Source organism: Balaenoptera borealis (assembly GCF_965194805.1).
Source record: "Balaenoptera borealis genome assembly, chromosome: 8".
Classification (NCBI taxonomy): Eukaryota; Metazoa; Chordata; class Mammalia; order Artiodactyla; family Balaenopteridae; genus Balaenoptera; species Balaenoptera borealis.
This window is the reverse complement of record NC_138865.1, coordinates 42,246,660-42,261,305: the sequence shown is the minus strand read 5'-3', so window position 1 is coordinate 42,261,305 and position 14,646 is coordinate 42,246,660. Positions and strand designations below refer to the sequence as shown.

The 14,646-nt window shown below is 43.2% G+C and overlaps 1 protein-coding gene across 9 annotated transcripts in view; it reads left to right on the top strand.

Moving 5' to 3' along the window:
• NFX1 (nuclear transcription factor, X-box binding 1) overlaps positions 1-14,646 on the top strand; it is a 78,318-nt gene that overhangs the window by 63,003 nt on the left and 669 nt on the right. For 5 of the 9 annotated variants that reach the window (XR_014247588.1, XM_082402412.1, XM_082402413.1 and 2 more), the window contains 9 exons: positions 1,432-1,662; positions 2,556-2,629; positions 3,414-3,515; positions 4,081-4,122; positions 9,719-9,817; positions 10,418-10,484; positions 11,584-11,729; positions 12,406-12,510; positions 13,708-13,816. Coding sequence is in view for 6 of the 9 variants with exons in the window: in XM_082402412.1 (XP_082258538.1) it covers positions 1,432-1,662; positions 2,556-2,629; positions 3,414-3,515; positions 4,081-4,122; positions 9,719-9,817; positions 10,418-10,484; positions 11,584-11,729; positions 12,406-12,510; positions 13,708-13,780 (939 nt within the window). In the remaining 3 variants the exon portion in view is untranslated. Of the gene's footprint in view, positions 1-1,431; positions 1,663-2,555; positions 2,630-2,885; positions 3,516-4,080; positions 4,123-9,718; positions 9,818-10,417; positions 11,311-11,583; positions 11,730-12,405; positions 12,511-13,707; positions 13,817-14,646 lie in introns of those variants that run through there. The other 4 variants (XR_014247589.1, XR_014247590.1, XM_082402416.1 and 1 more) reach the window with 4 other exon arrangements.

The following is a 14,646-nucleotide window of genomic DNA, read 5'->3' as shown; positions in this document are numbered from 1 at the left end:
CTAAAAGATCCTGCATGCCGCAACTAAGACCTGGCACAGCCAAATAAATAAATAAATACTAAAAAAAAAAAAAGTACAGTAATGTGGGAAGTACAGAGTACTGAAGGGGATAGAAGGGGCCCTTACCCAGGGAAGGTGTTTCTGGAGGAAGTAGCATAAGTAACATCCTAAAGGACAGTGAGAAGATAGGCAAGTAATGTAGGGAGGGGACAACAGAGGGCATAGCATGTGCACAAATTATCCCAGTGGTGGAGTAGGTGAGTGTTTAATGACTGGGAACTACATTCTACCAAAATACTGATTCCAAAGCATGTACGTCCTAGACTTTGGGGGCCTCTTCAAGAGTACAAGTTATGTGTCACCAGAGTCGAAGTATATTCCTCATTTTGAGGGTTCTTAAAAGAATTTGAGTGAATACGTTAAGAGTAACCTTTGGTTCCACAGGAATAAAATTCCAGCATCTTTTTCCTGGAGTGAAGAATCCTGAATGGAGGCAATTTCTCAAGAAAAAAAAAATGATTTGGTTGGTCCACGGTCTGTTGCCTCTTAATTTTTTTTAATGACAGAGCTGTCTAAAACTATGGAGATCATGGGTTGGGAGACGTGAGGAGAGTTGAGTAATTAATTACATAAAACAGCCCTGCAAGCAGTCTTGAAACCATGAGCCAAGGGTGCCCCCACCCCCAGGGTTTCTGTGAACTCAGTGCCCTAGCTGTTTGCAGAGGGAAAAGATCACCTGATCCTCCCAGTTAGTCATAAAATTTTCAGAAACTCCCTAGTTATCTGGTTTCACATGCTTGTTACCCATCTTGGGAAGTTTATGTTGCAAGTCACACTTGGTTGCTAAAACAAATCCTTTTAGATCATAACAAGCATTTTTTAAAAATTTTTTTTGTTTGGCTGCATTGGGTCTTTGTTGCTGCTCGCAGGCTTTCTCTAGTTGTGTCGAGCGGGGGCTACTCTTCGTTGTGGTGTGCGGGCTTCTCACTGCGGTGGCTTCTCTTGTTGCGATGCGCGGGCTTCAGTAGTTGTGGCACGTGGGTTCAGTAGTTGTGGCTCAGGGGCTCTAGAGCGCAGGCTCAGTAGTTGTGGCGCACGGGCTTAGTTGCTCCGCGGCATGTGGGATCTTCCCGGACCAGGGATCGAACCCATATTCCCTGCATTGGCAGGCAGATTCTTAACCAGTGTGCCACCAGGGAAGTCCCATAACAAGCATTATTAAATAAGGTTCAGGTTTGTTTTCTTTTCAAACTAACCTTTCAGACTTTGAAAAACAGCCTGATTTTTGTTTCAGATAAAAATATAAAAAATAATAATAACTTTTTTTAAAACATGCTCTTTTTGAAAGTTCAGAAATGTTTAAGTAGGAAGTTAAAATCCACCCCAAATCCTGCATGGAGATGAGAATCTGGCGACTTCTGTCTCTCCTAGTTACGAAGCAACATCCCCTGTCACCTGGTTGATATCTCTTGCGGGTTACCCTGCGGTGCCACGCTACCGTGTGGGATGCACAGGTGTCAGAGACTCTGTCACAAAGGAGAGTGTCTTGTGGATGAAGTCTGCAAGCAGCCCTGCACCATCTCCAGAGCTGACTGTGGCCACCCATGTATGGCACCTTGCCACCTCAGCTCACCCTGCCCTGTGACTGCTTGCAAAGCCAAGGTGAGTAATCCTGGCTCCTGGTGGGGCACTGACTGTGGTTCTGGGGCTGCTGATGAGTCCAGAACTGCCTACAGTGGCACCTGGGCACACATCCTTACCAGGGGTCTTTGGTTGCAAGGAACTGCAAGTTAAGTTAACAAGAGAAAGGTGGAGTAAATTGTACAGACTTCTATCTGCCAAGCTTGAGATGGTCTTTTAATTCAGAAAGTACCCACTGCCACCTGACCAGTTTCTGTCTCCCTTCGATCAAATTCTCAAGAGAGCCTCTGATTGTCCACTCCATTTATTCAACAAATACATAAGTGTCTATTTTGTATAAGATGTAATGCTGTGGTAGGTGCTGGGGCTCCACCAGTGAACAGAGGACACGTAGTTCCCTTAATTAGAGGGACAGATACTAATTAATTACTCAGATAATTAATTGTGACTTTGGTAATGTTGTGAAGGAGTAGTTACCCCCTTGTAGGGGGTGCCACAAGAACATGTGAGTGAGGGACTTAGCTGGTCTGAGGGATTAAGCAAGGTCTCCCTCCCGAGGAGGTGAAAGCAGAGGGATGAAGTGGAGTCGATTAGACCTTGGCTGGTCCTGGGTCAAGTGTCTACCTCTGGTTCAGTGGTAAAAACTTCATTCTAGGCCTGCCCCTTCAGGCAGGATTAAGGACAGAAGTCATTCCCGATAAGGGGCGCTGTCGACTGGACACTTCTCTCCTAGCATGTCAGCCACCACGTTGTCACTTTGCATGTGTGGTTAGCTCCTCCGTCTTGGAAGGTAGCCACTCACTGTCTCTCTATTCTCTGCCGTGGTTTGGTTTGAGAGAGGCTTTAAAAGTGAAACCTGCCCATTCACATATTTACCATGGGCTGAAAGTTGCTACATGTTAATCTTATTTCAGATAGAGCTGCAGTGTGAATGTGGACGAAGAAAAGAAATCATGATTTGCTCTGAAGCATCCAGTACTTATCAAAGGTTAGTGCTACTTAAATGTTAACAATTGATGGGTCTAGGTAAAGGGTATACAGTAGTTTATTGTAGGATCTTTGCAACTTTTAAGGAAGGTTTTTTAAATAAATTTTCTTGAGTCTAGTTTTTCTGGTTAAAAGAAAAAGTACTGCTTTATGTACCTTACCTTCCCTAACTTTAATTTGTAAAATAACCTTTTTGTTTCTCTCCTCCTCCTTCCTCTCTCTCTCTCCCTTTTGGTCTTGTGACACCATGAGATCAGAAGGGAAGATGTCCTGAAGTTGCGTGCATTGCTTCAGCGTCCCACCGCTTGGGGCACAGCCAGGACCAGGTCCTGCGCTCCGGCTATGGTCTGGGGGGTTCTGACTGTTCTGTGAGTTGTCTTTGCAGCCTCCTGAAATCTTGGGACCTGTGTGGTCACACCGTACAGAAGTGGAGGTGTTTAGGGATGGATGGATGAATAGATGCAGAGATGCACCATGGAGATGGGACTCTAGGAGTATGCAGACATCAGATTGACTGTGTTTGAATACACACTGAGTGCCTGGCATTGGCCCAGATGCTCAAGGGGGTACCGAGGAATGGATTACCTCATTTCCTATGGAGCTGCTTAGCGTCTAATCGAGGAGATACCACATAAACGTGTGGATAGTTCATAATAGTGGGCTTCCAAGGCCACACAGATTGTCGAGTGGTAGATTTGCCTTGAAAGAAGTGTTCTGTGTGCCTGGTATGGGGAGGTTCTTGTGAAACTGCAGCGCCTTTCTTCCCTTTCTTTTTTATACTTCAGAATAGCTGCTATTTCCATGGCCTCCAAAATAACAGACATGCAGCTTGGAGATTCAGTGGAGATCAGCAAGTTAATTACTAAGAAGGAAATTCACCAAGCCAGGTAATTTTTTAAATGTGTAGCTGTGCCTTCTTTCTCCCATTAGACTTAATTTCCAAAGGGCAGGAACCATTCATTTGTGTCAGTCTGCAACAGGAAAGCCTTACACACACAGTAGGTGTTCAACAGACATCTGATATTAAGAGACCACACCCACTCCAATGCAGTGAGTCCTACTCGGGATACAGCTAAGACCAGAGGAGGCTTTTCTGGGCCTCACTGCAGACAGTAGCCAGAGGAAGCAGAGACCTTGACGTGTCCATTCCAGCCCACAGGAGAACAGAGAACAGAGTGGTTTGCTGTGTTGAGAGAGGGAGGTGGGGCTGTCGCGGGGGCGCCAGGAACATATGGGGGGCTGAGCAGCCAGGGGACACTCTGAAGCCCTTCTGAGGACTCCTAGTCTCCCGTAACTCAGAGGCCTGTGCACCTGTCCTTGAGAAGGACCTCATTCAGCCATTGTTTTGGCCAGTCTGTTCTGTCTCCAGGTTGACCATCTAAGAACTTATTGCTGAGTAGGAGCTGTGAAACTTGTACCCTGACTTAATTTTTTTTTCATTTGCTTCTCAAGGCTGGAGTGTGATGAGGAGTGTTCAGCCTTGGAAAGGAGAAAGTAAGTAGTTTCAACTGCTGTTTATCTAATTGTCCTTGAGCTCTGTGAAATTAGTGGGAGGGAGCAACCCTTCAAGCATTCATTCAGCACCTGCTCTGAGTCTTTTGCTGCTATTGGGGAGCAGGAGAAATTCAATCATCAAGAATCGAAGTGTCTGAGGATAAACCAGTTAGGTGATTTCAGCATATTTCTGAAACATGAGCTTGTGTGGTTTCAGGCAAGTGTAAACATCACATGCTCCAAAGCATACTAATTCAGGGACTGGCGGACTTCCTGATTCCAATGGAGACAAGAGGCTTAAAATTCTTTTAATGAACTTTTATGTTGAAGTATAATATACTTCATATAGATCAGAACTATACTGATGTATAGTTCTATACTGATGTATAGTCATCACAAAGGGAATACAGTGGTGTAATCAGCACCAAGGTCAAGAGATAGAAAACTACGAGAACCCACTCTTACACTCCACCGAGATACAGCCTCTATCCTGACTTCTAACAGTTTAGATTATTTTTGTCTGCTTTTGGACTTTATGTAAATGATGAAATCATATTGTTGTATTATTTTTGTCTGGTTTCTTTCATTACATTTGTGACGTTCATTCCTGTTGCTACATGTAGCAGCATTTTGTTAATTTTCATTTCTGCATGATATTTTATTATATTAATTTATCATCATTTATTCTATAGCTTATAGATATATGTGTTGTTATCAGTGTTGGGCTATTACAAATAATGCTCTTTTAAGAATATCCTTATACTTGCCTGGCTGTATATATGTACTCATCTCTGTTGGATATAAGCTCAGGAGTAGAATTGCTGATTAATAGGGTATGCATATTTTCAGCTTTAATTGATTCTGCCGACCAGTGTTCAAAATGGTTGTACCAATTATGCTCCCACGAGCAGGGTCATATTTTCCGTTGCTCTCTGTTGCTCTCTGTTTGTGTCAGCCCTTGGAATTGTCAGTCTTTTTCATTTTAATCCATTTTTGTAGATGTATAACTGGATGTCATTGAGCTTCTAATTTATATTTGCCTGATGACTGGTGAGGTTGAGCACCTCCTCATATGTTTGTTGGCCATTTGGATATCCTCTTTTGTGAAGTACCTATTCAAGTCTTTGCTTATTTTTTGAATTGTATCATCTGTCTTTTTCATATTGATTACTAGGAATTCTGTATATATTTTGGATATGAGTCCTTTGTTTTATATATTGTTTTCCTCACACTCCGTGCCTTCACTTTTCACTCTCTAACTGGTGTCTTGATAAACGGAAGTTTCTAATTTTAATGTAGTCCGGTTTATCAGTCTTTTCCTTAGTGAATAGTACTTTATGTCGTTTAAGAAATATTTGCCTATCCTGAGGTCATGATGATATTCTGTGTTATTATCTAGGAGCCTTATTTTACCTTGCACGTTTAGATCTACAGTTGACCTGGACCAATTATTTTGTTTTTTTTTCTAAGCACGGTATAAGGAGGGTTGATGATTCCATTTTTTTCCATACAAATATTCATTTGACCAACATCATTCATCAAGAAATCCTTTTCCCAGTGCTCTGCAGTGCCACCTTTGTCTTAAATCAAGTATTCATATTGTGTATGGGTTATTTCTGAACTCATTCTATTCCATTGCGCTAGTATCCCATCTTAATTACTGTACCTTTATAACTGGTAGCATATCTCTTCAAACATGGTCTTTCTCCAAGATTGTCTTGGCTGTTCTTGGCCATTTGCATGTCCATTTAAATTTTAGAAATAGCTTATCAATATTTGCAAAAAAAAAAAAAAACTACTGGGATTTTGATTGAGCTGGTATTTAATTTATAGATCAGTTTGGAGAGATTTGACATCTTTATAATATTGAGGCCTCTAATCCATGAGCAAAGTATATCCTTCTACTTAGTCATGTTTTCTCTCAATGATATTTTATAGTTTTCTTTATATAGATTTTGTACATCTTTCAGTAGATTTTGTTCCTTGCTATTTGATGTATTTTGATGCTCTTATAACTGGTATTTTTTCTTGTATCACTTTTAAAATTTAATTCTCTAATTGCTTGTTGCTGGCATATAGGAATACAGTGGATATTTGTTGACCTGTATTCACAACCTTGCTAAATTACTTATTTCTAATAGCTTATCTTTAGCTTCTTTTAGATTTTGCATGTACACAATCATGTCCTCTTCTAATTTCTTTCTAATTCTTAACTTTTATCTTTTTCTTGCCTTATTACACTGGCTAGGCCTCCAGTACAGTGTTTTTTTGTTTGTTTGTTTGTTAATTAATTTTATTTTTATTTTTTTTGGCTGCATTGGGTCTTCATTGCTGCGCGCAGGCTTTCTTTAGTTGCGGCGAGCGGGGGCTACCCTTCATTGCGGTACACGGGCTTCTCATTGTGGTGGCTTCTCTTGTGGAGCACAGGCTCTAGGCGTGTGGGCTTCAGTACTTGTGGCATGCGGGCTCAGTACTTGTGGCTCAGGGGCTCTAGAGCGCAGGCTCAGTAGTTGCGGTGCACGGGCTTAGTTGCTCCGTGGCATGTGGGATCTTCCCGGACCAGGGCTCGAACCCGTGTTCCCTGCATTGGCAGGCGGATTCTTAACCACTGTGCCACCACGGCAGTCCTCCAGTACAGTGTTGAATGAAAGGTGGTGATAATAGGTATTTCTAACTTCTCTCCAGTCTCATAGGGAAAGTTTTAAGTATTTCACCACTATGTATGATGTTTGCTGTAAGTTATTTGAGTATACTCCTTATCAGATTAAGGGGCATTTATTCAATGACTGGCAAACTTTCTGGTTCCAACAAAGATTAAAGGTATAGCTCTGTGAAAATGTTAATAACATTTGGAGAATTTAGCTGAAGAGTATGTAGGAGTTCATTGTAATATTCTTGTAACTTATCTTTCTTTGAAAATTTTTCAAGATAAAAAGTGAAGCAGAAACAGACAAATGCAGTCAAAGTGCAGTTTTGTTTTACCTAGAAGTTTGACTTTCAACAGTTGTTAACAATACCTCTTTAGGTGGCTAAATGTATAGAAGGTAAAATGATGATTAATAGCACTGCCCAAATTTCCCTTGGTTTGACCCTTATGGTAACTTTGTAATAACTGCTATTCAAAACTCTTGTCCCTTAAGAACTGTAACATTGTTCTCCACTCCAGAATGTGAACTAAGAGTCCTGAATATTCAGAAATGCTGTGATGAATACAGAGAAGGTCTCAAAAACATCGAAATGCATCTCTGTGTAGTTGAGACAGTATTGCATGGTAGTTAGAGCCAGCCAGAGCTCTAGCTTAGATTGCCCAGATTTGAATCCTAGCTTCACAAATCAATTAGCAATGTGACCATGGGCAAATCACATTATCTCTCCAAGCCTTAATTTTCTTAAATATTTGGGGAAATGGTGACAATAATAGTACCTACCTCCCTGAGTTGTTATGAGGATTATACATTAAAATTGAAGAAGATATACATAAAACTCTTGGCACAAGCCTAAACCATAGTAGATGCTCGGCAAATGTCAGTTATTGATTAGAACTAGCTATTTCTGAAAGCCTTTTGAATTTCTCCTCGATCTTTGAATGATCACATAATGACCCTTTATGTAAGGATTCTTTCTTAAATACTCACAGACCTAAGAAAAAAAGAAAGAAATGTGAATTTGAAAGGGAAAATGCCATCTAAACTTGCAAATAGGGACCTCCCTGGTAGTCCTGTGGTTAAGAATCTGCCTTCCAATCCAGGGAACATGGGTTCAATCCCTGGTCGGGGAACTAAGATTCGCACACGCCGTGGGGCAACTAAACCCGCACGCCGCAGCTAGAGAGAAGCCCGCGCGCTCTGGAGCCTGCGCACTGCAACCAGAGAGAATCCAGCAACGAAGACCCAGCACAGCCAAAATTAAAAATAGATAAATAAAAAATAAAGTTGCAAATATATGCTCCATTGCAAAAATGAAAAACTGGCTGGCCATATTCATCCCACAGACTGATGTTTTATTGGTGTTTGTGTTTGAATTAGTGTCCAACTAATCAAAACATCGAAATATCTCCCCCCTAGGAATTCTCTTAAAAATTTGAAAATTAAACCTCTATTAAAAAATTAGAGGGGCTTCCGTGGTGGCGCAGTGGTTGAGAATCTGCCTGCCAATGCAGGGGACACGGGTTCGAGCCCTGGTCTGGGAAGATCCCACATGCCGCGGAGCAGCTGGGCCCGTGAGCCACAATTACTGAGCCTGCGCGTCTGGAGCCTGTGCTCCGCAACAAGAGAGGCCGCGACGGTGAGAGGCCCGCACACCGCGATGAAGAGTGGCCCCCGCTTGCCGCAACTAGAGAAAGCCCTAGCACAGAAACGAAGACCCAACATAGCAATCAATCAATCAATCAATAAATCTTTAAAAAAAAAAAGAAAAATGATTTATCACCACAGACTGTACAGACATTAAGAGGATTCAAAATAATACTACTTCAACTTTGAACCAACACATTTAAAAAAAAAAAAAAAATTAGAAAATCTAGCAACAGTAAACCAAATTCTTATGGGCATGAAGCATGCAAGAGAACCCTATCTCTGTGTAAAAGAAAATTGTACTAAGTGCTAAGCTGAATTTTATCTATCTTTAAAAACAAACAAACAAAAAAATGACATACATACCTGGATGTTGGTGAGGTGACACAAAGCTCACATACTGCTGGTCAAAACAGAAGCAGCACTGTGGAGCCCTTAGACCATGATGATCAAGGGTCTGATGTCCATACCATTTAACCTAGTTATCCCACACCTTGGAAACATTTTCCAGAAAAATAATCTCAAAAGCTTTTTGTTCAGAGATATTGTGTTACTTATAATATTGAGAAACTGGAGAACTGTTGAAGAAACCTAAATGGGATATAAAAAAAATTTTTTAATAAATTTTAAAGAACGAAAAAAGAAAAAGAACAAAACAAGAAAAAACAAATAAACAAAAGAAACCTAAATGGGGACTGTTCAAGTAAAATGTGAGATGTATATAATTAGAAGATTATGCAGCTATTAATACAGGGAGTGTGAAAATCAAATAGTAATATGAGAAATGCTAATCACATAATAATAAGGTGAAAAAAGATTCAAAGTTTTATATACACTGATTGCAACTACTTAAAATTACAGAGGAAAAATCTGAAAGGAAATACATTAAAAATAATGCAGAGCTTGTGTTGTAAATGCAATTCTTTATTTTCTAAAGTGATATTAATTTTAATATTATCTGTCTATGTATCTGATGTTTAGGTGAAACCTCAGAGGAAGTCATCCCCCACTGACCATCCCCAGTGCTTTCCCTCCCTCAGCCTTCTCTTCACCCAACAATCTAAGTCCCCAGTATCAGCCTACAGCTTGCTCAGAACCATCTAGATCTGTCTTATTTTTTTTGTTCTTTGAAGACAATTCAATATCTTGTCCCAAGTTGTTCTTATTCTCCTTAATAATTAGGTTTATTGAAATGAGATCATTAATGTATAAAGAATTTAGGACCTGGTGGGCACTCTGTTACTATGAGGTAGTTTTCCTCCCCCTCCTTTCCTTTCATTTACTTACTTCTCTCTCACTTTCAGGCGATTAGCAGAGGCATTTCATATCAGTGATGATTCTGATCCTTTCAACGTACGTTCTTCAGGGTCAAAATTCAGTGACAGTTTGAAAGAAGATGCTAGGTATGTAAGTTGTTACCTACTTTCTTAATTGTGACTTACCAGAGTGTTTGATCTTTTAAGATGTAGTAACTAATATGCAGTCCTCTGTGATTGAGCCAGTTTATATATCTATAAGGGATTATACGATGTTTAATAAAAATCCTTCTCTTGGTGTCTCAAAACTGTCCCATTGAAGAATTGAACTTGGGGAGAAAGAGTGTGTGTGTGTGTGTTTGGGCCCTGTGGTAGGAGTCGGGAACCCCCCAAGGGCTGGACTAGCCTGAATTGAAGGATCTCTGGCTGCATTCCACCTCTGTCTGCCCAGGTCTTAATCACATGGGTGGTCCTCACTTGGGTGGTAAAAAGTCTTATTTTCCTCCAGTCTCCTGGCCCTCTGGTGGCTAGTTCTCCTTCCATCTTCCCTTTTCTCATATTTGTTTTCTTACTTTCTCTTCCTTTGTTCCATCACATTCAACCTTCTGTTATCTGACAGTTCCTGACCTCTGCAGGTTTTCTGCCCACATTGTCTACTGCCTGCACTTTACAGGCAGAGGGTGGGTAGAAGGGATTCTCAGAAGATCAGAAACAAATGAAATTAACTGTGGTTATTTCTCATTTCAGGAAGGACTTAAAGTTTGTCAGCGACATTGAGAAGGAAATGGAAGCCCTTGTGGAGGCCGTGAATAAGGTTGAAGTCAAAACATCCAGTTGTACATGTCTCTAAGGCCAGCTTGATAAAAAAGTCAAGTCCCGGAAACACTGTCGGTATAAAGTAGTTACAGGAAAAAGTCACAGCTGCCTTGAGGATCCTTATCTCTCCCAAAAGTCCATACATTATAACATCCATGGAAACCCTGTCCTGGTTCAGAAAAGATACTGCAATGATATTAAATGTAAATAAAAATCCTAGCTCCGTGCCTAAGAATGGGTGAAGAAACTCTGGATGATGGGGATTCAGTAGGGATACTTAGGAAGACATGCTCGGTCCTCAGATCTCTGAAGGGCTGTTGCATAATGGGACACACTGGTTCTTAGTACCCCAGAGGCAGGAGAGAGACCGCTGGGCGAGGATGAAAAGTTGAATGGGCAGTGGCACAGACCCCTTCAAGAGAGGGAAGCTGTCCTGGAGGCAGCCAGCCCCTCGGTGGCTCCCTCTTCATTCAGGGGCCTGTGGGTGAGGGTGAGGTGGCTACTTCAGCTCTGCATCTTGTGAAGATGGGTTTCCTTCCCGCCATCTCCTCATCCCCTTCCCTTCTGTTCCCACTTCCCAGCAGGATACTAACACAAAGGAGAAAATGGAATCATTGTTCCCCTCCTCATTAGGAAGCCTGAGCAAATGTATTTCTGTGCTCGCGTGTCTGTATCTGTACACTCATGATTTTTAGCGTAAATGTACTTTTTATAGGAAGTGAGATTTTCTTGTTTATAAGTCTTCAATTTATTTAGTCATTTCTTGGGAACATCACTCACTCCCCAGTTACGGGCCCCACAGGAGGAACCATTGCACTGTCTGTGTAAGTCTCAGTTTACTTGCCTTCTGTTCCTCTAACCTCGGCCAACTGCTACCATGTGGCTCACAGAGGAGATGAAGGAAATGCATCAGCCCTCATCCTCCCACACCCTCGGCTTGCTTAGCAGTCAGTGAAATGCTGTGTGCTGTGGGCCTTCAAAACTCAGCTGTCTCTGTATTGACCCAGGCTGTTCTGGGATGGTGGGAAGGACCTCTGTGGACATATCCTGTTTTCAAGATGATTTTTATCAATCAGTCATCTTTTCCCTCAATACAGGGAAAGAATAGTAAGAAGAGCCACTGCTTCCCTCCCATGAACAGAGACCACCGCCGGATCATCCACGACCTGGCCCAAGTGTACGGCCTGGAGAGCGTGAGCTATGACAGTGAACCGAAGCGCAACGTCGTGGTCACTGCGGTCAGGTGGGTGAATCTTGCCATTACAGAAGGAACTGCTCGGTGGAGCAAGCTGGACCTGGGAAACAGGGCTGGTCAATATTTGCTTTCCTTACTTCCTTCCTTGGAAGATGAAGTGGAAGGTCTGCCTCTGGGCCAGCCATTCTGACTGATCTAAAGGTCCAAACCAGAAAGTAAAGCCCATGCCTCAGTCCTCAGGCCAGACACACCTAAAGGATACAATCCACGTCAGACCCTGAGGGCCTGGAGTGGGTACCTGCCCATCACATCTGTCCCTTTTTCCCTTGTATCCTCCTGGCGTGATGGAAACAGAAAGAATGCTGACCTGTGACTCAAGGCATCCTCTGTAAACAGTGTTTGCCATTAGAGGAAACCAAGGCAGTAGTGTGGGCCAGGAGGGGACAGTAGGACCTAAGATCACGGTCAGAACCAGGGGGAGTCGGAAGAACCTCCCAACAAAGAAAACTCAAGTGTGAGACGAGAGAAGCAGGTAGCAGGCCCAGCAGAGGTGGGTGAAAGGGACAAGGATTAAACAAAGTTGACCATGCCTGAGAGGAGACGGGTCATATCAGAGAGTGCTACGCAGCGTCACAGTGAAAGTCTCGGACTGCATTTCCAGCTGTCTGCCTCTCTCCGCAGACAGTTCTAACTTTTCAATACATTGTGTTCTTACTTTTATCAGAGGGAAGTCTATTTGTCCTCCTACCACGCTGACAGGTGTACTTGAAAAGGAGATACAGTCACGGCCTCCACCACCGATTCCTCATCACAGACATCAGACAGACAAGTAAGGATTCTTCAGCTGCTTTCCAAAGAGCCCTGTCTGTGCAGAGAAGCCAGCAGGGGCTGAACTGCCCTGGGCTGCACCAGCCATTGGCGGCCTCCTTGGGCCTGGCTTTGGGGTGCTGTGTTCAGATATATACGGTTTGACTGAGATGTCGGACACATACGTTCATTCCAGAGGGGTCCCAAGTTTGATGTCTGTAACGCCCACTTCCCCTCCAGGGGGCACAGTCACTGGCCGTAATTTCCGCGGTGTAGGTGGTGACACTGGGAAATGGATTCAGTCTGTCACACCAGATGATTTAGGAACCTCATGTGGTCCACAGCAGTTACTCTGGGGATGGAAGTGGGATTCTAGGGGGCGGTTGACAGTGAAGGGGGGAACTTTCATGTTTTGCTCTGTCTGCTTATATATGTTTTGAAGCATTTTTACAACAAAAACATATGTTCGTGATTTAAAGAGAAAAGAAAACCACATTGGCAAGCAGCAAATCTGGCAGGTGTTTTCTCAGACAGGAGCAGAGAGGGGTCTTCATCCTTCCTTCCTTTCCTCTCCCTTCCCAGGAGGGGGCCGGCTGCCCTGCTGTGACAAGGCCACACTGCTGGAAGTTGCTGGGAAACACAGTGGGGTCTCTCCTAGCAGTACCTCCTACACAGAACCTCTGGGTAGGGAAGTTTGCAAGGTCACCATGAGCGTCCTAGCCATCTGTGTTCCCCTGGAACTGGACGGGACAACTAGGTGTTGCCCACTGGGCACAGCCTCAGCCAGGAGCACCTGGGGCCGTGTAGCTCCCCAGCACCAGCCCCGCTCTAGCCCTGGAAGCAGGCGGCCTGGACTCCCAGCAGCACAGGCTGCGTTTCCTCACGTTACTCCACAGCTGTGTCCAGTACCACCTGGGGGACGTAAAGTTACTGGCCTGCTTATCACATGCTATCTTTTTTTTTCCTTTGCTTGCTGTATTTTTTTTTACAAGACTTAAATGTGGAAAATTTTTAGAGTAGAGAGAATGGTATTAATATAATATATTAATATAAACCCCTGTGTGCCCATCACCAAATTTCAACAGTTACCAGCTCATGTGGACCCCACTGTCTTATCAAAGCTTCACACATGGTAAATCAGCTGATCCTGAACTTTCCAAGACCTGAATCTGTTTCCCCCAAGCAAGAAAAGATTGATCATTCTGTGTTTGCTTTTCAGGAATCCTGGGAGCAGTAATTTACAGAAAATAGCCAAGGAGCCAGTAATTGACTACTTTGATGTCCAGGACTGAGGCGATCAAGATGCACTTAGAAAAAAGAATGATTAGGTGGGGTGGAGACTCTTTTGCCAGCAGATAAATCATGCTTGTTCCCAACTGCCTGGTGGACTCAGAGCTCACATACTGTCTTGAACTGATACATCCAAAGCATGAGTGTGTCAGAAATCCCCTTGTCCTCTCTTCTGTCTGTATAAAGTGTTTCAGTATGTCTCTAACTAGACGGTCACTAGTGATTCAGTCGTATTTGCAGAGGCTCCTCACAGCACCACCGTGATCGCTCTGATGGTTGGGGGAACATTGGGCTTGATTCAGTCAAACCAGAATTTTAGCCTGAAAATGTCCCTTAGTCATGGTCTCAGTTGTCCCAGTTATCCATCCTCCTCCTGAAAATGCCTGCAGCATCAGGTGCACCTCGTTTTTTTAATCCAAAGTGATCACTATCTTTGGAAAGACATAGGCTAACTTCTCAATCCAAAATACCAAACATTGAATTGGTACACCACAGCTGGAATCACACATATGGTTAAACCCAGCTGTCTTAGCTGAGTCTTTTGTCCAAAATTCTCGTAGGTCTACCGAGCTGAACTTGTTTTAGTGGTCCTCAGTGCCATCAGTTCCAGACCTAGGAGAGGGGTCGGGAGACTTTACAGAATTCTGTCTTCTGGAGTCCGGGGGAGGGCCTCTCATAGCACATCGCTGAGCCTGTGTGGTGACAGACAGGTTAGCCTATCCATTGTGGCGGTGGAGGACATAGAGCGAGCTCCTCCTTCCAGCGGGTTCACACTGCAGCCTCTGCGTACTGACCAGTGCAGCCCGAACTCCTCCTCTCTGGTTGAGAAAGAGTCTCTGGGACACTTACCTTTCCTCTGTTGCTTTCT